Consider the following 24,448-nt stretch of genomic DNA (forward strand, 5'->3'; position numbering starts at 1 on the left):
TCAGAAAATAAGCACAGCCCCTATAAATAGATATTAACCAATTGAATTAATCTCTGGTGGTTTAAATATACCCTAAATCAAATCAAATTGTATTGGTCACATACACGTGTTTAGCAGATGTTATTGCTGGTGTGGCAGAAAATGCTTGTGCTTCTAGTTCCGACAGTGCAGCAACATCTGCTAAGCACAAGTAATATCTAACAATTTCACAACATTAGATGACTAATAGGGGGCACTGTATTGAAGCCACCATGCATCTTGGCACTCCCCCACCACAGTAAAATAATATTTTGGAAGCTATTGCATTTATTAATATTAATATCTACATTCGTTTTTTGCCACATCTATTCTAATACATACATAACACATCTATTCTAATACATACATAACACATCTATTCTAATACATACATAACACATCTATTCTAATACATACATAACACATCTATTCTAATACATACATAACACATCTATTATAATACATACATAACACATCTATTATAATACATACATAACACATCTATTCTAATACATACATAACACATCTATTCTAATACATACATAACACATCTATTCTAATACATACATAACACATCTATTCTATTACATACATAACACATCTATTCTAATACATACATAACTCATCTATTCTAATACATACATAACACATCTATTCTAATGCATACATAACACATCTATTCTAATACATACATAACACATCTATTCTAATACATACATAACACATCTATTCTAATACATACATAACACATCTATTCTAATACATACATAACACATCTATTCTAATACATACATAACACATATATTCTAATAGTTTGAAATTACATTATGTGACCTAAACAAAATAATCTAAAATGAAAAAATATATAAAACATAAAACATTTTCCTTAAAGTATAATTTCTTTAGATTACTAACGTTACTGTCCCCACTACAACAAAAATACTTCAATACGTGTCATTTTGTCCTTGAAACATGTCATTTAAATACTGTAGAATTCCATTCATTCCTATGGAGGACTGCTCCTACTGGGGAGTGTCAACATGGCCAACCGGTGGCTTCAAAGCCTCTCAATGGCCAATACACAGCATCAGCAATCCAGGGTTTATATACATCAATTGTTTCCACCCAGGGGCAGCAAATATATTTAAGTACCTCTTTGTATTTTATAAAGTATGGCCTGTAGTCTTTATAGTAAGGCTTAAACATATTTTTGATTAACACCCAACCCAGGATTGAAGTTCCTTATAAGTGACAAATCAGACACTCACCTGTTACACTTCCCTTGATTCTCCTGGCATCACCCATGTGATAAGTGAGCAGCAGGCAGCACAGGACTCTGAGCACCTGTACCAGAGCCATGGTGTCGACACAGACTCCCAGGTAATCCTACATACACACACACTTCAGGTGGAGAGCACAGCAGCTGAATAAGGCTAATAGAAGAGGGGAGTTGGAATTATTTAAGCAGAGTGTGAGCTGGAGGTGAGACCCTTACTGAAGACATGTGCAGGGGGTGATTCATGAAGTTAGGGTTGGCTTGAGAAGAGAGTAAAGAACACTTTGTACTCAGAGTAGGAAAAAGTAGGAGCAGGGGCACCTGGGAAAGGGAGACAAGTCAGGTCCTGATTGGCTGTCGTCAGATGTGTTATGTATGTATTAGAATAGATGTGTTATGGTGGGTGGAAGAATGGGCTGATTGTCAGACGGTTTTGTAGCAGAAAGCAAAGATCCTGGATGAACCCAAGCTTTTGTTAGTGTTAACCATGCCTGTTAGTGTTAACCATGCCTGTTAGTGTTAACCGTGCCTGTTAGTGTTTCCTCAGTTTACTGGAACCTTCTGGAAAAAATGTCTTCATTTGTCAGTTCTATCTCATCCTCCATTGTCTTAGTTTGAATCAATATCTCTTCAACAAAAGGGATTAAAGCACTAACAATCTTAGTTCTACTATTTCAACTTCTGTTTGCTTTGTGTCTGTGCTTATCTAAATCACTATGGTTATGGTTATGCATACATCAGTTATGCTAGTGGCTGAGTTCTTCAAAAGTAATTTAGAACACCATACAGCAAAAAAACAACAACATAATACTTAAAGTATCTGTTCCGGGTCTAAAATCTGCCGAATTGCCAAAATGGTATCAGTTTCAAAGAAATCATACTGACAATCATATATTTTGCCTGTTCCACTTTACAATGTACTCTGTCTCAACTTACCTGAGTATTTACCTCAGTATTTGTAGAATTCTGGAAGTTGGGCTCATGGTGTACTTTATTCTGCTTTGTCTTGGTCCAATTTGTCTTGGTCCAATGCCAGTACACATCCCACTGGGCACAAACTGGTTGAATCAACTTTGTTCCAACGTCATTTGTGAAGTGGAATCTGTGTAAAATGTATTGGATTTGCAAAAAGTAATCAACCGTTGTTTTGAGGGTGAAATTTCAACCAAACGATTATGTCATCATGTTAATACTTAAGATGTGTCTTCAACTTGATTGAAGTCTACCTGTGGTAAATTCAATTGATTGGACATGGTTTGGAAAGGCACACACCTGTCTATATAAGGTCCCACAGTTGACAGTGCATGTCAGAGCAAAAACCAAGCCATGAGACAACTATCTCTGCAGCACTCCACCAATCAGTCCTTTATAATAGAGTTGCCAGATGGAAGCCACTCTTAAGCAAAAGGCAAATGACAGCCCGCTTGGAGTTTACCAAAAGGCACCTAAAGGACTCTCAGATCATGAGAAATAGATCCCTACGGTGAAGCATGGTGGTGGCAGCATCATACTGTGGGGATGTTTTTCAACTGCAGGAACTGGGAGACTAGTCAGGGTTATGGGAAAGATGAACGGAGTAAAGTATAGAGAGATCCTTGATGAGGAGCGCTCTAGAGTGCTCTGGACCTCAGACTGGGGTGAAGGTTCACCCTCCAACAGGACAACGACCCTAAGCACACAGCCAAGACAACACAGGAGTGGCTTCGGGACAAGTCTCTGAATGTGCTTGAGTGGCCCAGCCAGAGCCCGGACTTGAACCCAAATGAACATCTCTGGCGAGTCCTGAAAATAGCTGTACAGCAACGCTCCCCATCCAACCTGACAGAGCTTGAGAGGATCTGCAGAGAAGAATGAAACTCTCCAAATACAGGTGTGCCAAGCTTGTAGTGTTATACCTAAGAAGACGCAAAGCTAATCGCTGCCAAAGGTGCTTCAACAAAGTACTGAGTAAAGGGTCTGAATACTTATGTAAATGTAATATTAATGTATTTATTTTTTATAAATTTGTAAACATTTCTAAAAACCTGTTTTTGCTTTATCACTATGGGGTATTGTGTGTAGATTGATGATGGGAAAAAAACGATTGAATACATTTTAGAATAAGGCTGTAACGTAACAAAATGTGGAAAAAGTCAAGGGGTGTGAATACTTTCCGAATGCACTGTAGGCCTAGAGTTTCAAGCTTTGGTTGATTTCCGAATTACTTAAGTTAATAATGTTGGATTCATGTCTCATCTCAACCAAACATCAAAGTTTAAAGAAAATGACTAAATCAAACTTTATTTAATGTGCAATTAAAAAAAAGGCTGATTTCATTTAGTCCTATTCTTTAACTTAGATTTTTGGTTGAGATGGAGACGTGAATCCAACACGTGGTTGTACTTAGTGATCGTGACCGGTTTTCTGGCCTGTTATTTTTAGGATTGCATACGGGTAATATTGAATACCTTCCAGTTACTACCAATGCACTTATACCAGTGCTAGTGGAACACAGTGGTTAGTGATAGTTTCTCATTGAATGTGTGTTACTTCCCTTAATCAGTAGACCATTAATAATGTGGATTGATTGATCAAGGCAGACTATGAAAGAAATACACATCAAATATTTATTTTTGTAAAATCTACATTAGTTGTATAAATTACAAAATTACCTTCACAAAGAAGTAACTTTTATCAAATAGCATCTGAGAAAAATTGTGTGAGTAAAAGTGCCTTTTATCTTTTTTTAAGCCAAGTGAAGCAACAAAAAAACATTGTACTCCTCCAAAGGTTGAATCTCAGGAGAATCAAGCTAGCATCATGTAGTCATCCAAAGTACAAAGTACAAAAAACTAACTACAATAAGAAACTACAGCAACTAAACCACTAAGTAACAAAGGTGTAAAATAATAGAGAAAATCATTTCTAAAGAGCTATATTTTTCCCTACGAATTATATCTGGTTCAGTAGTAAGCCACATACAGGTTATAAAATGCTATGTGTTTCATTGGTGAGGGCTCTTCTGGGAATAGGGAACTAGTGTTCCTCTGCCCACCCATGTTCCTCTGCCCACCCATGGCTAAATAACATCACTAGGATGGAAGGACTTGGTTAATTGGAGTGTTTTTGTCTGAGTTGAAGGGCTCTATTCTTGGAAGTTGTACTGCTGTTATTGTCCAGTTCACTATTGGTCATAGTGTCGGAGTTCCTCAGTGGTTAAATCCTAGTCGCATCATTGGAGGAATAACGTAATGATTACGATAAACAAACAGTTTTTATACATTCCCATATGGCCATTGGCCAGTGGGGTAAACTATCTCTCATTGGACTCTTCATACAGTATATTGTTTATTAAAACATGTCCATGCTAGGTACTGTAGATAGTAGGCTTCCCTACTCATGCTAGGTACTGTAGATACTAGGCTTCCCTACTCATGCTAGGTACTGTAGATACTAGGCTTCCCTACTCATGCTTCCATGAAAATGTGTGCACATGACAGCAGGAACGTTATATAAGAGGAAATAAAAGTCAGATAAAAAATAATTTAGAAGTGATCCCGTGTCACGATACACAGTTCTGTGCTCAACGAGAGAGAGAGTACAAACAGAACGGTGCGAGGCTCATTTCACACACATTAAGGCTGTTTTTTCTGCACTCTAAAAAATAATAGCTAGCAAAAAAGACTATGAGCATTTCAAAGCACAAATACATAGATGTGTGTTAGCTATAGCACACATGCAGTGATGAGGCTGTGTGTCGCAGCAGGCAGAGGGATTCATACAACTGTAACAAATAGATGGATGAAGTGAAGCAGAAGATGGAAGACACTCCAGAGAGCATACCATTAAACTAGCTCAATGACAAAAAAATATACACTTCCTTCCTTCCATCACAGAAACTGTTCCTGGCTATTTTCTATGTTGTTAATAACATTTACCATCACCTCTGCCTGAAAGATAGGAAATAATGAGACGGTTTCAAACTTGGCAAATTCCTCCTGCAATGAAAAATAGCCCTGTACAAGAAATGCAATATAAATTATTAAAAATCACTGTACTCAGGAACTATCCTCAGAGTAGAATGGACAGTCTGAACACCTGATGATGATGTCATGGGCTAGTAAACATGCCTGAGATCTCAGCTTGTGATTGTGAATTTAACATTACATACGTGTTTGCGTTTTTTATGTTTTGGCTCATTTGGCATTCTTTCAGCAGACCTGTCCATGAGAGTGCAGAGACTGAGACCTGACCTCAGGTCCCTTAGACAGAGGAAATGACTCTAGTGCAAGCAGAGAAGGTTGTGTCAAGTGTGGCCTCATTGAGGTGAATGTTTAGCCTGTTGAGGGTTAAAGGGGTAGGAAGCTGCCAAGCCTCAGTACCATTGGGGCTCATGGCCTCTCTGTCTAACTCAGGGTGACCATCTCATATTTGTCCTTGACGTTGTTCTCCCCCTGTTTCTCAGGCTCGGCATGGTGCAGCTCGATGAACAGGAAGTAAACGGCGGCCCCCACCACTCCTCCCACCATGGGCCCCGCTACTGGGATCCACCACCAGCAGCCTCCAGCACTGCACAGACAACAGGGGTTCAGGAGTTTACATTTGACTTTGTAGTGAGTAAGTTAAAATAAACATTTAAAACCAAATACACTGGGTCTACAAAACATTAGGAACACCTGCTCTTTCCATGACATAGACTGACTAGGTGAATCCAGGTGAAAGCTATGATCCCTTATAATGTCACTTGTTAAATCCACTTCAATCAGTGTAGATGAAGGAGAAGAGACAGGTTAAAGAAGGATTTTTCAGGGAGGTCCATGGGGCGACGCACAATTGGCCTAGCGTCGTCCGGGTTAGGGAGGGTTTGGCCGGTAGGGATATCCTTGTCTCATCGCGCACTAGCGACTCCTGTGGCGGGCCGGGCGCAGTGCGCGCTGACCAGGTCGCTAGGTGTACGGTGTTTCCTCCGACACATTGGTGCGGCTGGCTTCCAGGTTGGATGCGCACTGTGTTAAGAAGCAGTGCGGCTTGGTTGGGTTGTGTTTCGGAGGACGCATGGCTCTCGACCTTTGTTTCTCCCGAGCCCGTACGGGAGTTGTAGCGATGAGACAAGACAGTAACTACTAACAATTGGATACCACGAAATTGGGGAGAAAAAGGGGGTAAAAAAATAGGGAATAAAATAAGGATTTTTAAGCCTTGAGAAAACAGGGTTTGTGTATGTGTGCCATTCAGAGGGTGAATGGGCAAGACAAAATATTTAAGTGTCTTTGAACGGGGTATGGTAGTAGGTGCCAGGTGCACCAGTTTGAGTGTGTCAAGAACTGCAACGCTGCTGGGTTTTCATGCTCAACAGTTTCCCATGTGTATCAAGAATGGTCCACCACCCAAAGGACATCCAACCAAGTTAACACAACTGTGGGAAGCATTGTAGTCAACATGGGCAAGCATCCCTGTGTAACGCTTTCGACACCTTGTAGAGTCCATGCCCCGACGAGGGGGTACAACTCAATAATGTTTTGTACACTATCTACTGTGTAAATAGTGGTCACCCGCGTTAAAGAGACAGTGCAGTCAAAAACATGATTTACCAGTTTTTTTTAATGATATCTCCACACTATGAGGTTGAAATAACACTCTGAAATTGTGAAAATTATTATAATGCCCTTTAAGAGTAAGAGCTTATTGAACAAATGCTTGGAGTTTCAGCCTGTTCAGGTGGGATGGAGTTTTTGGCCGACAGCATTAAATCATAATCTGATCTAATTATTCGGACCAATGACCAGTTGTCTTGTACTTGCATATGTATCCTCCTAATTTGAAGGGGTAAGCAGGGATGATCCTATCCGCCAATCAGGGATGTGTATGAAAATATATTTACATTTGTATCAACACGTCCACACAATCAGACAGCATAAATCGATAGCAAAAGGAGGCTCAGGGTAATAAATTATAAAAAATATATTTGCTGTTATTTTCATGAAATAAACACACAGTCACTTATTAGACATACAGTGATGATTTAAAACTAAATTGAAAAAGACTGCATGGGGCTTTAAAGCAACCCAGGAACGTAACATGGTCTTGGGTACGCTACTGTACATTACACAGGAGGTTGGTGGCACCTTAATTGGGGAGAATGGGCTTGTGGTAATGGCTGGAGTGGAATCAGTGGAATGGTATCAAATACATCAAACATGGACCATTCCATTTGCTCTGTTCCAGCCATTATTATGAGCCGTCCTCCCCTCAGCAGCCTCCACTGGTACATTGGGAGCAGATTCCACTACTACCTTTTGTTTATTTATACAGTAAGACTCCCTGGATAGGCTCCCTCTAATCTCCACCTCTCACTACTCTACTCTCTCTCTTAATCTGCCTGCTAGTCTATTGATCCAACTATACATAAAGTTGATCTGTTCCCACTCCCCACCAATCCGTTTCTATAAATGCCTAATTCTAATTGTGCTTTACAAATTTGCTAGTTATCTTAATAGCGGGTAATAGTCAAACTCCAATCTAAACAGCTCTCTGCTACTGTAGCCTATGTAGTACATGTCCTGATTCTGTCCTGAACTGAGCGCTTGATCACCTCAGGGCAACTCCCTGATAGAGATTAGCCTCCCTCTGCTAGTACTGACTGGTTGGATCCTGTGGGCGAAAGGGACTGAATTACCAGCACTAACGTGACAAGGCCCAGGTAGGAAAATAGACAGTGTCTGAACAGGCTGTGTTTAGCTGCTAAACTACCAGGGGGTGGATGCAGACTACAGGACTGGTGGATTAGGGTGTGTAATCTATGGGCAGAGCCAGGTTGACTAACCATATCCCATGATTAGGCCTGATGACGGACAGACACACTGGGTCACACGATGTGGTCTCATGGACATGGCACCCTGCCAGCTCTTCCTACTGATGTCAAAGGAAAGTGCCACTGTACCTGGTCCTATTGCTTTCAGTTTCCTTACAGAGATTCAGTGGATGTAATGTATGGTGGATGGAATATACACTTTAAATCCTACTATCACCCTTAGACATCTCTATCTTAACATTGTGATTACAGCTGTGTGTGCTGCTAAAATGTCTGAGATATAAGGGATGTATTTAAACCTATATTTCAAACGGACAGATTACGTCAAATTTGACAGTATGATGTAAATCTCAGGGCCGCAGGTTTATGTGCGCATTAGAGAGAACTAATCTTAAATGTATACGTATATGGATAATCTCATATAGACATAGGATCTTAATTTGAGTCAGTTTGCTACAGAAGGAAAGGAATCCTGCAGCAACAGGAAATTATAACTCATGGACATTTTTGTAGGGGTTCATACATGTTTCGAAATATGGGCGTAATACAGTCTTTAATCTCAAAGTGGAAATTACAAACTTTAAAAACCTTTTTAAACTTCAAATACACTACAAGTTTTAAATGTCCTGCATTGCAGGAGAGTTCTCCTACAACAGGGTGATCAAATGAAGATTCTACATCTGTATGCGAAACATCTGGTAAGATGTAGTGTGAACCAGGGTATAAAGTAGAGGGTCAAATACTGTATGTCAACGTTTCCCACCCCAGTAGGGTACCCCCAACCATTGCACACAATTGTTCTATTCCAGCTCCAGCACTCCTGAGTCAGCTTGTGATTTAACCAACCAGCCCCTTGAATCAGGTGTACTGTGCTAGTGCTAGAATAGAACAAATATGTGCAAACATGGGCTCCCCAAAGTGCAGGTTGGGAAACTGTTGACTGTGGCCATTAGATCAGACAGCGCCATCTACTGAAGAGAAGTCTATAGTGCACTGGCAGCGAGGTCCCTCATATTTTAATAAAAAAAAGAAAAAAAAGTAACCTTTATTTAACCAGGTAGGCCAATTGAGAACAAGTTCTCATTTACAACTGCGAACTGGCCAAGATAAAGCAAAGCAGTGCGACAAAAACAACAACACATAGTTACTCATAAACAAACGTACAGTCAATAACACAATAGAAAAATATATGTACAGTGTGTGCAAATGTAGAAGAGTAGGGAGATAAGGCAATAAATAGGCCATGGAGGCGAAATAATTACAATTTAGCATTAACACTGGAGTGATAAATGTGCAGATGATCATGTGCAAGTAGAGATACTGGGGTGCAAAAGAGCAAGAGGATAAGTAACAATATGGGGATGAGGTAGTTGGGTGTGCTATTTACAGATTGGCTGTGTACAGGCACAGTAAGCTGCTCTGACAGCTGATGCTTAAAGTTAGAGAAGGAGATATACGATTTTTACAATTTGTTCCAGTCATTGGCAGCAGAGAACTGTAAGGAAAGGCGGCCAAAGAAAGTGTTGGCTTTTGGGGTGACCAGTGAAATATACCTGCTGGAGCTCGTGCTAAGGGTGGGTGTTGCTATGGTGACCAGTGAGCTGAGATAAGGCAGGGCTTTACCTAGCATAGACTTATAGATGACCTGGAGCCAGTGGGTTTGGCGACGAATATGTAGTGAGGGCCAGCCAACGAGAGCATACAGGTCGCAGTAGTGGGTAGTATATGGGGCTTTGGTGACAAAACGGATGGCACTGTGATAGACTACATCCAGTTTGCTGAGTAGAGTGTTGGAGGCTATTTTGTAAATGACATCGCCAAAGTCAAGGATCGGTAGGATAGTCAGTTTTACGAGGGTATGTTTGGCAGCATGAGTGAAGGAGGCTTTGTTGCGAAATAGGAAGCCGATTCTAGATTTAATTTTGGATTGGAAATGTTTAAGGTGAGTCTGGAAGGAGAGTTTACAGTCTAACCAGACACTTAGAATATATGGACAACTACAAATACCTAAGTCAGAACCGTCCAGAGTAGTGATCCTAGTCGGGCGGGAGGGTGCGGGCAGCAATTGGTTGAAGAGCATGCACTTAGTTTTACTTGCATTTAAAAGCTGTTAGAGGCCTCGGAAGTACCAGGGACCCAAAGTACCAGGGACAGCTTTGACGAGTGACGGCAGAGAGAGGGAGTCTGCCTCTGCCAGTATTACACACAATGGTGCCATTTTTCTGTTATATGGAATATTTATGTGCGGAGAAAGAATCTTACTCTGCCCACTCACATCTCCATATCCTTCACGTTTATCTTACGCAACTCTTCTTTAGCCCAGCTCTCATTGTTAAATAACTGCTTGTGAATTGCTTCCCCCAGATTTCTCTGGGTACTATGGAAGTTTGCATGGCAAAGTACAGACATTGTAACTAATGACATTTTTCTGTTATACGAAGCATGGAATATTTATGTGCGGAGAAATAATCTTACTCTGCCCGCTCACATCTCCAAGCCTTTTTGAAAATGCAGGAGATACAAGAGGTTGCTAAAATATTGATTACGATTGTCAGAAGAGCAGAGATAGAGCGATAGAGCTGCATACTCCTGCTCTTCCTGAAGGAGAGAAGGAGGCCAGGCCACTGGTATTCACTCCCATGTTTCTCACACAGCGTGCCTAACTCCCAGCCACTGCTGGGGAGGAGGACTGAAAAGCAGAATAATGTGCCTGCATCTCCACTTGGCACAACCCAGATCAGAGAGGGGCTTTCCTGTCACACACACACATACTCTGTTTCTGCGTCTTTATGAATCTTTCAATGTTCTACTGTAAAGTGAGCATGGGCTGTTTGATTTTTTTGGAGAAGAAAGCACATTTTCAATTTCAAAGGGTTTCAGGGCAAAAGGCATCTAACAATGTTTGTGAAATTCTACTGTGCTTATGGATGCCATCCAGCTCTCATTTGTGGGACTTGTCTTTTCTCTAGTATAAGCATTGTTGGAAATTACCGGAACACCTCCATGCCCCATCCGGCCACAGCAGTGAAGAGCCTTGGGCCCAGGTCTCTGGCAGGGTTGATGGGATAGCCACAGTTGAGTCCCATGGACACTCCGATGGCCATGATGATCAGGCCAATGCACAGTGGCTCCATCCCTTTAGGAGCTCCAATGTTCTTCCCATCAATAATGGCCAGAATGCATAGGATCAAGGCAGCTGTTCCTATCACCTGGAGACAAGGCATCAACCATGAGTTTGAGATAGCAATGATCAAAACAGATAATTGACAGACATACAGATGTAAGATCTTAATTTGAACCAGTTTGCTACAGCAGGAAAATAATCCTGCAGCATCAGGAAATGTGAATTATTATGTAGATTATAATTAAAGGGATAGTTTTCCCAAATGACAAAATTACATATTGGTTTACTCAACCTGTAAGCAGTCTAAGAACAAGGTATGACAGCAGTCCATGCATTGGTTTAGATTCTCTGGCAGTGGCTGGCATTGTTTCCAAATGCTAACAGCCTTTTTAAACAATGAATACACTGCAAATTTGCATTTCCTGCAGTGCAGAACAATTCATAGCAACAAAAGAGTGATCAAATTAAATTCCTACATCTGTATTCAGTATATTCATCATCACTACAAAATGAACAATCTGTAGCTACTGCTCATGCTGTCACTGTAATGCCTCCGCCAATATAGAAAAGACAGCCTCTCATAATAGCATAACAGTGGTATTCCTTGTAGCTTTTTATGTAATGGTAGATGATAATAGGAGTTTGATACCAGACAGTGACAGGGGGAGAATTGCTTGTTGTTATGGTCTGGGTTTTATAATGACTGTCTGTGGCCAGCAGGACTAATTTGCTGTGATGACCTGTGGCCTTCACTTCTTTTGCCTAAGCCTATAATGGGGCTTCCCCTTTCCCCTGGATGAAGGATAGATGAGGCAGCTTTGAAGTCTTTTGAACAGTATCCATATGGTTATATATTAGGAGCAAACCATATTTTGGGCTAAAAATACTCAACTATTGCATTTATTACTGTTCATAGAGGGGAAACAACTGCTTGAATGTTTGCTTCTATTAGCCAGTTAATTGTTAACTGCCTTCTTCAGGGGCAGAACGACAGATTTTTACAGTGTCAGCTCGGGGATTCAATATAGCAACCTTTCGGTTACTGGCCCAATGCTCTAACCACTAGGCTAACACACACACACTGTCACGGTCGTCGTATGGTGGAAGAGAGGAGGACCAAAGCGCAGCGTGGTTAGAATACATTCTTCTATTTATTGAAGACGAAAAACGAAGAACACTATACAAACTAATCAAAACAATAAACGACGAACGTGAAGCTATATAAACAATGTGCTAACATGCAACATAGACATACAGAATCACCCACCAACCAAGGACCAAGCAGCGTGGTATCGGGCAGCAGCGATCGCAGGACTCCTGGACCTGGGAGGAGATTCTGGATGGGAAAGGACCCTGGTCACAGGCTGGGGAATATCGCCGTCCCAAAGCAGAGCTGGAGGCAGCGAAAGCTGAGCGGCGGCGATATGAGGAGGCAGCACGGCAGCGCAACAGGTACGAGAGGCATCCCCACATTTTTTGGGGAGGGGGCACACGGGGAGTGTGGCTAAGCCAGGTAGCAGACCTGAGCTCACTCCTCGTGCTTATTATAAGCAGCGCGTTACTGGTCAGGCACCGTGTTATGCGGTTAAGTGCACGGTGTCGCCAGTACGTGCCCATAGCCCGGTGCGCTATAGGGCAGCCCCCCGAAAGTGTCATGCGAGTGTGGGCATCCAGCCAGGGCGTATTGTGCCTGCTCAGCGTGTCTGGTCTCCGGTACGCCGTTTCGGTCCAGGTTATCCTGCGCCGGCTCTGCGTGCTGTGTCTCCGGGGCGCTGGGAGGGTGCAGTGCGTCCTATGCCTGCGCTCCGCTCGTGCCGGGCAAATGCTTTGAAAGGCTGGTCATGGCTCACATCAACAACATCATCCCAGACACCCTTGACTCACTCCAATTCGCATACCGCCCCAACAGATCCACAGATGATGCAATCTCTATTGCTCTCCACACTGCCCTCTCCCACCTGGACAAGAGGAACATCTATGTGAGAATGCTGTTCAATGACTACAGCTCAGCATTCAACACCATAGTGCCCTCAAGCTCATTACTAAGCTAAGGACCAACTGGATCCTGGACTTCCAGACGGTTGACACCAGGTGGTAAGGGTAGGCAACAACACATCCGCCACGCTGACCCTCAACACGAGGGTCAGAGACCTGGCAGTGTGGTGCCAGGACAACAAACTCTGCTTCCACGTCAGCAAGACTAAGGAGCAAATCATGAACTACAGGAAACAGAGGGCCGAGCATGCTCCCATTCACATTGACGGGGCTGTAGTGGAGTGAGTCGAGACCTTTAAGTTAATCAGTGTCCATATCACTAAGGATCTATCATGGTCCACACACACCAACACTCCTCTCCTCTTCCCCTTCAGGAGGCTGAAAAGATTTGGCATGGGCCCTCAGATAGAGAGCATCTTGAATGGCTGCATCACCTCTTGGTATGGCAACTGCTTTGCATCAAACCACAAGGCGTTACAGAGGGTAGTGCGTGCAGCCCAGTACATCACTAGGGCCGAGCTCCCTGCCATCCAGGACCTCTATAGCAGACGGTGTCAGAAGAAGGCCCTGAAAAATGTAAAAAACTCCAAACACCCAAGTCATAGACTGTTCTCTCTGCTACTGCATGGCAAGCGGTACCGATGCACCAAGTCTGGAACCAACAGGACCCTGAACAGTTTCTACCCCCAAGCCATAAGACTGCTAAATAGTTCGTTAAACAGTTAACCAAATAGCTACCCAGACGATCTGCATTGACCCTTTTTGCACTAACCTTTTTGACTCATGACATCTGCTGCTGCTACTGTTTATTATATATCTTGTTGCTTAGTCACTTTATTCCTAGCTATATGTACATATCTACCTCAATTACCTCATACCCATCGACTCGGTACTGGTACCCCATGTATATAGCCAAGTTATCGTTACTCATTGTGTATTTATTCTTACTTTTATTATGTGTTATTACTTTCCTATTATTTCTCTATTTTCTCTCTCTCTGCATTGTTGGGAAGGCTTAGTTACTTACATGCACATGACTGATCTAAATGCATTCGGGGGACCGAGGGGCGCAGTGCTCTAAGGCGTAACTACAGACCTGGGTTCAATCCCGGGCTGTATCACAACCGCCCGTGATCGGGAGTCCCATAGGGCGGTGCACAATTGACCCAGCGTCGTCCAATTTAGGGTTAGTTTGGCCGGGGTAGGCCGTCATTGTAAATAAAAATGTGTTTTTAACTGACTTGCCTGGTTAAATCAAATAAAAAATGTGCACATTCACTTATATTCATACTATTACACATGTACTGGCATGTTCTAGCTCAGGGACTTCAAACATAATTCAGGGTGTGTGCCTGTGCGGCTCATATCATTCAGTAACAAAGAGTATTAGGATATGGTTAGATAACCATTGATGGTGCATCTCTCACCTGGTCTACGAATCCTCCAAGGACTGAGATGTGCTTGGCAGGGTAGGATGCCCATATATTAGCTGTGGCATTGACGCCAGTAACTTGCATAACTCCTCCTGTGTGTTCCATTAAGGCATCTATGGAAAAGAGAATAATAAATTAGCCATTGAGTTTCCCAATAATGTTAGTGTTAGTAATAACCTATAATGTTCCCACTCCAATAATGATCAATACCTTTCCATTCAAATATCACACTGGCTAAATGCTATGAATATGGGTTCCATTTAATCAGGATGATGATGATTATGATGATGGTGATGGACATGATGACAGTAACACCTACCATAATACAACCCATAGACAGCACAAGATCCAGCGAAGGCACCCAGGAACTGTGCTGCCACGTAGACAGGGAACTTCTTTATAGGCAGCTTGCCCAGGACCACCATGGCCAGAGAGACTGCTGGGTTCACATGAGCCCCTGGAACAAAGGTCAAAACTGGAATTGAAAACAAGGTTCAAGCTTATGTAGAAAGTCTGAGACACATTCATTTGTAACCACTATCCTTATCTAGTGGATTCAGTCATAGACACAATTACGGCACAACACTAGGCGGACCCAAAGCGGAGACTGAGGCTCTGGGTGACCTCAGCGGGGCAACACTGCTGGGGGTTTCAGAGCGCCCCAAACACTAATCCCCAGCCCTGTTCACTAACTGTGGCCACAACAGCCGGCTGAAACATCCGATCGGAATTGGGTCTGACAATCTGCCTAAATCTGCTTAAGACTCGCGCAAACCGCATGTCGTTGGAATGACCCGGCCATGACACACCTCCGCTAACAAGGGTGCTGGTTTACTCTGCCTGTAAATCAGCATCGCCGACATATGAGTGAAAAGGAGCGGGGGGAAACAGAAGTGTGTTGTGTTCCACTTGGAGAGGCTGGCTGGGAAGGCTGGAAAGCAGAGTGCCCCGCCCCCCTCCACACTAGAGACCCCGTAAAGCTCATTAGTCCAATACCTGTGATCATCATCAGAGATGTCACCTAACAGTGTGAAGGCTTCTCATCCACACATGGGCCCCAGGGTTGAATGGCCCAATCATGCAGTAAAGATTCATATACTGTAGCCTACTACACACTTCAACAAGAATAGCACACATACTGTAGTACTGCTCTACTGCAGCTATATACCGTCTCCATCATTACCCACTGAACCAGGATCTAGATCCTCTGTGTCAGAGTGATCAGCTAGTCTGTAATGAAGCAAAGAGGGTTGGAGACGAGAGTCTTGTTCTACAGTTCCATTCTTCCTCAGTTCCATTATTCCTCCATACCTGTATGCTCTCGTTGGCTGGCCCTCGCTTCATATTCGTCGCCAAACCCACTGGCTTCAGGTCATCTAGAAGTCTTTGCTAGGTAAAGCCCCGCCTTATCTCAGCTCACTGGTCACCATAGCTGCACCCACCCATAGCACATGCGCCAGCAGGTATATTTCACTGGTCACCCCCAAAGCCAATTCCTCCTTTGGCCGCCTTTCCTTCCAATTCTCTGCTGCCAATGACTGGGACGAACTGCAAAAAACATTGAAGCTGGAGACTCATATCTCCCTCACTAACTTTAAGCATCAGCTGTCAGAGCAGCTTACAGATTATTGCACCTGTACACAGCCCCTCTGTAAATAGCCCACCCAACTACCTCATCCCCATATTGTTTGTTTTTTTGCTCCTTTGCACGCCAGTATCTCTACTTGCACATTCGTCTTCTGCACATCTATCACTCCTGTCACGGCCATCAAAGGAAGTGGACCAAAGCACAGCGTGGTGAGCGTACATTATCCTTTTATTATAGAAAATGACGCCAACAAAACAACAAACGAAGAAAACAACGGTGAAGCTCACGAGGGCTAAGTGCCACAAACACAAGTCAACTTCCCACACAGAAAGGAGGGAAAAGGGCTACCTAAGTATGGTTCCCAATCAGAGACAACGATAGACAGCTGTCCCTGATTGAGAACCATACCCAGCCAAAACATAGAAACACAAAATCATAGAAAACAAAACATAGAATGCCCACCCCAAATCACACCCTGACCAAACCAAATAGAGATATAAAAAGGCTCTCTAAGGTCAGGGCGTGACAACTCCATTGTTTAATTGCTCAATTGTAATTATTTTGGCACGATGGCTTATTTACTGCCTGCCTTACCTCCCTAATCTTCCTTCATTTGCACACACTGTATATAGACTTTTGTATTGTGTTATTGACTGTACGTTTGTTTATTCCATGTGTAACTCTGTGTTGTTGTTTGTGTCGCACTACTTTGCTTTATCTTGGCCAGGTCGCAGTTGTAAATGAGAACTTGTTCTCAACTGGCCTACCTGGTTAAATAAAGGTTAAATAAAAAAAAATAAAAAAAATATTTGTTGCTCAAGGAAGCTCCTCCAAACATGGCATAAATGTTGGCTTCCCAACACTCTGGTCTGATCTGCTGTAGCTGTAAACCAGGCATTGAGGATGAGGGGTGGTCCTGGGTTGAGTTTTAGAGATACAGCACAAAGGCTAAGCTCACACTCTGCCAACATTGGATTTTCTCAGATGAAAGCACATTGAGTATGGCTCATATAACACTCATATTAGCTCATATGCTACAGTGTTCATATTATCCTGGGGGTGGGCATTAAAAGCTCTAATCACGTCGTTGCTCTTTTATGTCCCAATTGTGATGGAAATTACCACGGAAATTTCAAATTACATCTCATCATCCCCCATTACGTAAAGCCTCGCTGAGACATAATGAAACCCTTGATTGATGATTAAAAACCGCTCTCCACCTTGCTCAGCAAGCTCACCTAAGGCAGCGTGACATTTAAAAAGTGATTCCCCCTAATGTTATCCCTCTGTGTCATTGTTGCTGCCGAAGCGAGAGGGAGAGGGCTCTCCTCGCTTTAATCTCTATGGAATGTACCCAATAAAGTCCTCCTGGACATGAGGACACACAACTCCAGCCTTGTAAATCTAGCCGGCACACTTCATCCTCTGACACCAAGAAGCAGCCAGGTATTAGGAATGGGTAATCGAGCTATTACATATTTCTTCCATTTCCTCTGTGCCTCTCCCCCAGTTAGGGTAATACTAAATGGTACCCACGTTGAGTCCAGACTGCTATGGAATACTAACATGATGTTCTCTGTATCATTTTGCCATGTTGCTGAGTCTCTAGTGATGACCTAGGTCTCCACAGTCCATTTCTGTTACTGTATGTGGACTTTTCCCCAGGACACAAGTTAGGGTGAAGCACACAGGAGAGTGTTAGTGATCCATGACTGTACTCTTTACTTTCTCTCCTGTGATCTACAGTTGAAGTCGGAAGTTTACATACACTTAGGTTGGAGTCATTAAAACTCGTTTTTCAACCACTCCACAAATTTCTTGTTAACAAACTATAGTTTTGGCAAGTCGGTTAGGACATCTACTTTGTGAATGACACCAGTAATTCTTCCAACAATTGTTTACAGACAGATTATTTCACTTATAATTCACTGTATCACAATTCCAGTGGGTCAGAAGTTTAGACTGTGGCGTTCTGCATTAGCATCGAACAGCCCCCGTGATATGCAACTTTTCAGGGAAGTTAGGAACAAATATACACAGGCAGTTAGGAAAGCTAAGGCTAGCTTTTTCAAGCAGAAATTTGCATCCTGTAGCACAAACTCAAAAAAGTTCTGGGACACTGTAAAGTCCATGGAGAATAAGAGCACCTCCTCCCAGCTGCCCACTGCACTGAGGCTAGGGAAACACTGTTACCACCGATAAATCCACAATAATTGAGAATTTCAATAAGCATTTTTCTACGGCTGGCCATGCTTTCCACCTGGCTAACCCTACCCCAGTCAACAGCCCTGCGCTCCCCCCAGCAACTTGCCCAAACCTCCCCCACTTCTCCTTCACCCAAATCCATATAGCTGATGTTCTGAAAGAGCTGCAAAATCTGGACCCCTACAAATCAGCCGGGCTAGACAATCTGGAGCCTCTCTTTCTAAAATGATCTGCCGAAATTGTTGCAACCCCTATTACTAGCCTGTTCAACCTCTCTTTCGTATCGTCTGAGATTCCCAGAGATTGGAAAGCTGCCGCGGTCATCCCCCTCTTCAAAGGGGGAGACACTCTAGACCCAAACTGCTACAGACCTATATCTATCCTACCCTGTCTTTCTAAGGTCTTTGAAAGCCAAGTTAACAAACAGATTACAGACCATTTCGAATCTCACCGTACATTCTCTGCTATGCAATCTGGTTTCCGAGCTGATCATGGGTGCACCTCAGCCACGCTCAAGGTCCTAAACGATATCATAACCGCCATCAATAAGAGACATTACTGTGCAGCCGTATTCATCGACCTGGCCAAGGCTTCCGACTCGGTCAATCACAACATTCTTATTGGCAGACTCAACAGCCTTGGTTTCTCAAATGATTGCCTCGCCTGGTTCACCAACTACTTCTCCGATAGAGTTCAGTATGTCAAATCGGAGGGTCTGTTGTCCAGACCTCTGGCAGGCTCTATGGGGGTGCCACAGGGTTCAATTCTCGGGCCGACTCTCTTCTCTGTATACATTAATGATGTCGCTTTTGCTGCTGGTGATTCTTTGATCCACCTCTACGCAGACGACACCATTCTGTATACATCTGGCCCTTCTCTAGACACTGTGTTAACTAACCTCCAGATGAGCTTCAAAGCCATACAACTCTCCTTCCGAGGCCTCCATCTGCTCTTAAATGCAAGTAAAACTAAATGCATGCTCTTCAACCGATCGCTGCCCGCACCTGCCCGCCCGTCCAGCATCACTACTCTGGACGGTTCTGACTTAGAATATGTGGACAACTACAAATACCTAAGTGTCTGGTTAGACTGTAAACTCTCCTTCCAGACTCACATTAAACATTTCCAATCCAAAATTAAATCTAGAATTGGCTTCCTATTTCACAACAAAGCATCCTTCACTCATGCTGCCAAACATACCCTCGTAAAACTGACCATCCTACCGATCCTCAACTTCGGCAATGTCATTTACAAAATAGCCTCCAACACTCTACTCAACAAATTGGATGCAATCTATCACAGTGCCATCCGTTTTGTCACCAAAGCCCCATATACTACCCACCACTGCGACCTGTATGCTCTCGTTGGCTGGCCCTCACTTCATACTCGTCGCCAAACCCACTGGCTCCAGGTCATCTACAAGTCTCTGCTAGGTAAAGCCCCACCTTATCTCAGCTCACTGGTCACCATAGCAGCACCCACCCTTAGCACGTGCTCCAGCAGGTATATCTCACTGGTCACCCCCAAAGCCAATTCTTCCTTTGGCCGCCTCTCCTTCCAGTTTTCTGCTGCCAATGACTGGAACGAACTGCAAAAATCTCTGAAGCTGGAGACTCATACCTCCCTCACTAGCTTTAAGCACCAGCTGTCAGAGCAGCTCACAGATCACTGCACCTGTACATAGCTCATCTGTAAATAGCCCATCCAGTCTACCTCATCCCCATACTGTATTTATTTATTTATCTTGCTCCTTTGCACCACAGTATCTCTACTTGCACATTCATCTTCTGCACATCCTACCATTCCAGTGTTTAATTGCTTTATTGCAATTACTTCGCCACCATGGCCTATTTATTGCCTTACCTCTCTTCTCCTACCTCATTTGCACATGCTGTATATAGATTTTTCAACTGTATTATTGATTGTATGTTTGTTTATTCCATGTGTAACTCTGTGTTGTTGTATGTGTCGCACTGCTTTGCTTTATCTTGGCCAGGTCGCAGTTGCAAATGAGAACTTGTTCTCAACTAGCCTTCCTGGTTAAATAAAGGTGAAATAAAAAAATAAAAAATAAACATACACTAAGTTGACTGTGCCTTTAAACAGCTTGGAAAATTCCAGAAAATGATGTCATGCCTTTAGAAGCTTCTGATAGGCTAATTGACATAATTTGAGTCAATAGGAGGTGTACATGTGGATGTATTTCAAGGCCTACCTTCAAACGCAGTGCATCTTTGCTTGACATTATGGGAAAATAAAAAGAAATCAGCCAAGACCTCAGAAAAAAATTGTAGACGTCCACAAGTCTGGTTCATCCTTGGGAGCAATTTCCAAATGCCTGAAGGTACCACGTCCATCTGTCCAAACAATAGTACGCAAGTATAAACACCATGGGACCACGCAGCCGTCATACCGCTCAGGAAGGAGACGCGTTCTGTCTCCTAGAGATGAACGTACTTTGGTGCGAAAAGTGCAAATCAATCCCAGAACAACAGGAAAGGACCTTGTGAAGATGCTGTAGAAAACAGTTACAAAAGTATCTATATCCACAGTAAAACGAGTCCTATATCGACATAACCTGAAAGGCCACTCAGCAAGGAATAAGCCATTGCTCCTAAACCGCCATAAAAAAGCCGGACTACGGTTTGCAATTGCACATGGGGACAAAGATCATACTTTTTGGAGAAATGTCCTCTGGTCTGATGAAACAAAAATAGAACTGTTTGGCCATAATGACCATCTTTATGTTTGGAGGAAAAAGGGGGAGGCTTGCAAGCTGAAGAACACCATCCCAACCGTGAAGCACGGGGGTGGCAGCATCATGTTGTGGGGGTGCTTTGCTGCAGGAGGGACTGGTGCACTTCACAAAATAGATGGCATCATGAGGCAGGAAAATTATGTGGATATATTGATGCAACATCTCAAGACATCAGTCAGGAAGTTAAAGCTTGGTCGCAAATGCATCTTCCAAATGGACAATGACCCCAAACATACTTCCAAAATGGCTTAAGGACAACAAAGTCAAGGTATTGGAGTGGCCATCAAAAAGCCCTGACCTCAATCCTATTGAACATTTGTGGGTAGAACTGAAAAAGCGTGTGCGAGCAAGGAGGCCTACAAACCTGACTCAGTTACACCAGCTCTGTCAGGAGGAATGGGCCAAAATTCACCCAACCTATTGTGGGAAGCTTGTGGAAGACTACCTGAAACATTTGACCCAAGTTAAAGAATTTAAAGGCAATGCTACCAAATACTAATTGAGTGTTTGTAACCTTCTGACCCACTGGGAATGTGATGAAAGTAATTAAAGCTGAAATATATCATTCTCTCTACTATTATTTTGACATTTGACATTCTTAAAATAAAATGGTGATCCTAACTGACCCAAGACAGCAAATTTTTACTAGGATTAAATGTCAGGAATTGTGAAAAACTTTGTTTAAATGTATTTGGCTAAGGTGTATGTAAACTTCCGACTTCAACTGTACCTGACAACAGGGATGGACATCATCTCCCCCATTTTTCAAACAATGAACAGGTGAACATGTGGATGTGAGGACATCCATGGAGCCATAACACACAGTTACCCAGACATGTGGGAAGTACATGTTGTCCTTTAATAAGAGTTTAGTACCTGAGAGCAAAGAGAGCCAGACATCCATGGTCAAAGTTCATGGCAAAGTAAAGCCGTTTCATCAAAGACAAACAACCATTGGTGACCTTTGAGTCCTGCTCACATATTTTACACAAAACCCTTTTTAATATGAAGATCCTTTAATTGGTCAATTCCACAAAATTTGACTTCTGCTTTTAACCCCTCTGAGACACACATGAGCAGGTTTTTGGAGAGGTGCAGGGGGCTGCCACACTGGGCACCCAGGGAGCTGTTGTTGTGGGGGGTTAAGTGCCTTGCTCAAGGGCAACGGTACACTCTTTAAAAAAAACGTGCTATCTAGAACCTTAAAGGGTTCTTCGGTTGTCCCCATAGGAGAACCCATTGAATAACTTGTTTTGGCCTTTGTACAGAGGGTATAATGACATAAAAAGATATATACAAAAGAGGATATAATGACATAAAAAAGGCCTGACCTATAAAGTGAGGTGCTGACCAACTGAAAAGTCTCAACACTAAACACACTTGTTGTGTTGCAACTTCAATCATACTGCAAAATCAACTTTTTGGGGTGTTAGAAAACTGTATGCTGGCTATGTGCAGAGTGGACTGTAGAAATGGATGTTGTGAATCAAAAGTTATGTAAAGGAGGCATGGTATTCACCTGACACTCCCCCAGCCACGTAGACGGCCATCATCACCCCCAGAGTGAAGCCGATGTGGATGGTCAGGGGTTCTCCCAGAGCTCCCTTACTCAGCACTGTCTGGGCCACCGAGCCACATCCAAAGAGCTGGGACAGAGACAGAGACAAAAAACAAAAGCAAAAACATGTTGGCAGGAGGAAGAAAGAGTCGTTTTTTTTTTACATTTCTAATTATGCACAAAAGACTAGTCCTTTTGTTCTACAGCCTTCATTTCTAATTAGATGGCCTTTTAGATCAGTGCGTTCCCCCTGAACCCTGTAAGAAGAATGCCATAGAAGATGTCCCATTTGAAGCATGGGAAATTATCATTAATCCTTTCATTTTTTTTATTAGAAGGACAAGTAAATCAAAACAAAAGTGTTGAAATAATGATTTTGTCCAAAAATAGCTGCTTCTGTTGTGAGGAGTGGATTAGTCCATTTATGTTGTGCCGTTGATCAGGATGACCACTGACTCACTGAGCCCACTGAGACTGAGCCTCAGTAAGCCCAGCCACTGAGCTGTACCACTCAGACAGACAGGACAGGACGGGGAGGTGAACCTAGAGGGGACAGGTGGAAGGCAAAAGACAGGTCAGCTTATTAAGGACCCCTGCAGATTTCACCTCAGTAAACAGTGTTTCCCTCCAAGCTTGGTGATGATGGGGAAATGTGTGTATTTTTACCGCAGTAATAATGCAGAGAGAAAGAGTGTGTATGTCTGTTAAGGGGAAAAATGAACAGTGAATTGGACCAGGTGGTCTATCTTATGCTAATGGTTTCTCTGTATTCAGGGTAATATAAATCTATTCTCATTCTATATAAAATCACTGAATTCATTGGCAAGAAGATTGCAATTGATAGGGGGGGTATGCTTTAAAAATGTATTAAATATTGATGCTATCATATGATGATTTTTAGCCTTGTTCATCAAATAATTAAACTTTGCGGAAATATAATGGTGTGCAGTAGGCTACATAAATTGGGTCTATTTATTCACAGATTAGATACATTCTAAAGAAACATGAATGTCAAATCCCTGTGATGATCATACATCATATGGAATGGTGCATGGTGCATGGTGCATGGTGCATGGTGCATGGTGAATGGTGCATGCCAGTAAAGGTTTATTGTATTTGATCATGTTTTTCTTTATGGCTGAAAACACCAAGCATCCCATTAATTCTCCCCCTCATATCCCCCACCTGTCAAACTTGCCATTACAACATTCTCTAGATGTCTTAATTGTCTCCCAAGGACTTTCTCATATCAGAATTATGGATGAGCACATCAAAGAGAAGCCACATTATCAGGATATATTAGTCAGCACCTAAACATGTCAAAACATGATATCCCTGTTGACAGATCAAGTCCCCTGAGAACAATTTTGACACCTTATTACCATATTGTTGCAGCTTTAAAGCAGGCTATTAAATGACAGTCAGGTGATGAGGGATAGTGTCCATGTACTTACTATTAATACGAATATCCCCAGAAATTCTGCCAGGAACTCTTTGATGATGTCCTTCCTCAGGGCACATTGCTCCTTCATTTTTCTTTTGCCCTCGAGTTCCATATTTCCCGCGGACATCTGATGTCTCAGTCTTGTCAGGACAGACAGTTGATAAGTAGTGTGAGTGTGAGCGTGAGCTTGAGCATGGGCGTCTCTCCGGTAGTTTAGGACGTAGCCCCTCCTCCCCTTAGTAGCCTACTACACGTGTAT

At 42.8% G+C, this 24,448-nt stretch overlaps 2 protein-coding genes across 3 annotated transcripts in view; both read right to left on the bottom strand.

Moving 5' to 3' along the window:
* Positions 1-2,589, bottom strand: part of LOC120047264 (hepatic triacylglycerol lipase-like) — a 30,586-nt gene extending 27,997 nt beyond the window's left edge. Inside the window, 1 exon segment of the mRNA XM_038992795.1 lies at positions 1,287-2,589. Within this exon segment, the coding sequence (XP_038848723.1) occupies positions 1,287-1,377 (91 nt within the window). The 5' untranslated portion in view covers positions 1,378-2,589.
* Positions 2,590-3,875: 1,286 nt separating this feature from the next.
* LOC120047275 (aquaporin-9-like) lies at positions 3,876-24,448 on the bottom strand. Of its 2 annotated transcripts, none has more exons than XM_038992805.1 (6): positions 24,200-24,448; positions 22,707-22,833; positions 14,956-15,093; positions 14,631-14,749; positions 11,076-11,293; positions 3,876-5,842 (listed from the first exon to the last, which is right to left on the bottom strand). In XM_038992805.1, the coding sequence occupies exons 1-6, from the start codon at positions 24,314-24,316 to the stop codon at positions 5,680-5,682; spliced, it is 882 nt and encodes a 293-aa protein (XP_038848733.1). In that variant the 5' UTR covers positions 24,317-24,448; the 3' UTR covers positions 3,876-5,679. The 2 variants fall into 2 exon arrangements, with proteins under 2 accessions (XP_038848733.1, XP_038848739.1); XM_038992811.1 differs by having other exon boundaries at positions 22,707-23,288; positions 24,200-24,438.

Source organism: Salvelinus namaycush, chromosome 1, assembly GCF_016432855.1.
Source record: "Salvelinus namaycush isolate Seneca chromosome 1, SaNama_1.0, whole genome shotgun sequence".
Classification (NCBI taxonomy): domain Eukaryota; kingdom Metazoa; phylum Chordata; class Actinopteri; order Salmoniformes; family Salmonidae; genus Salvelinus; species Salvelinus namaycush.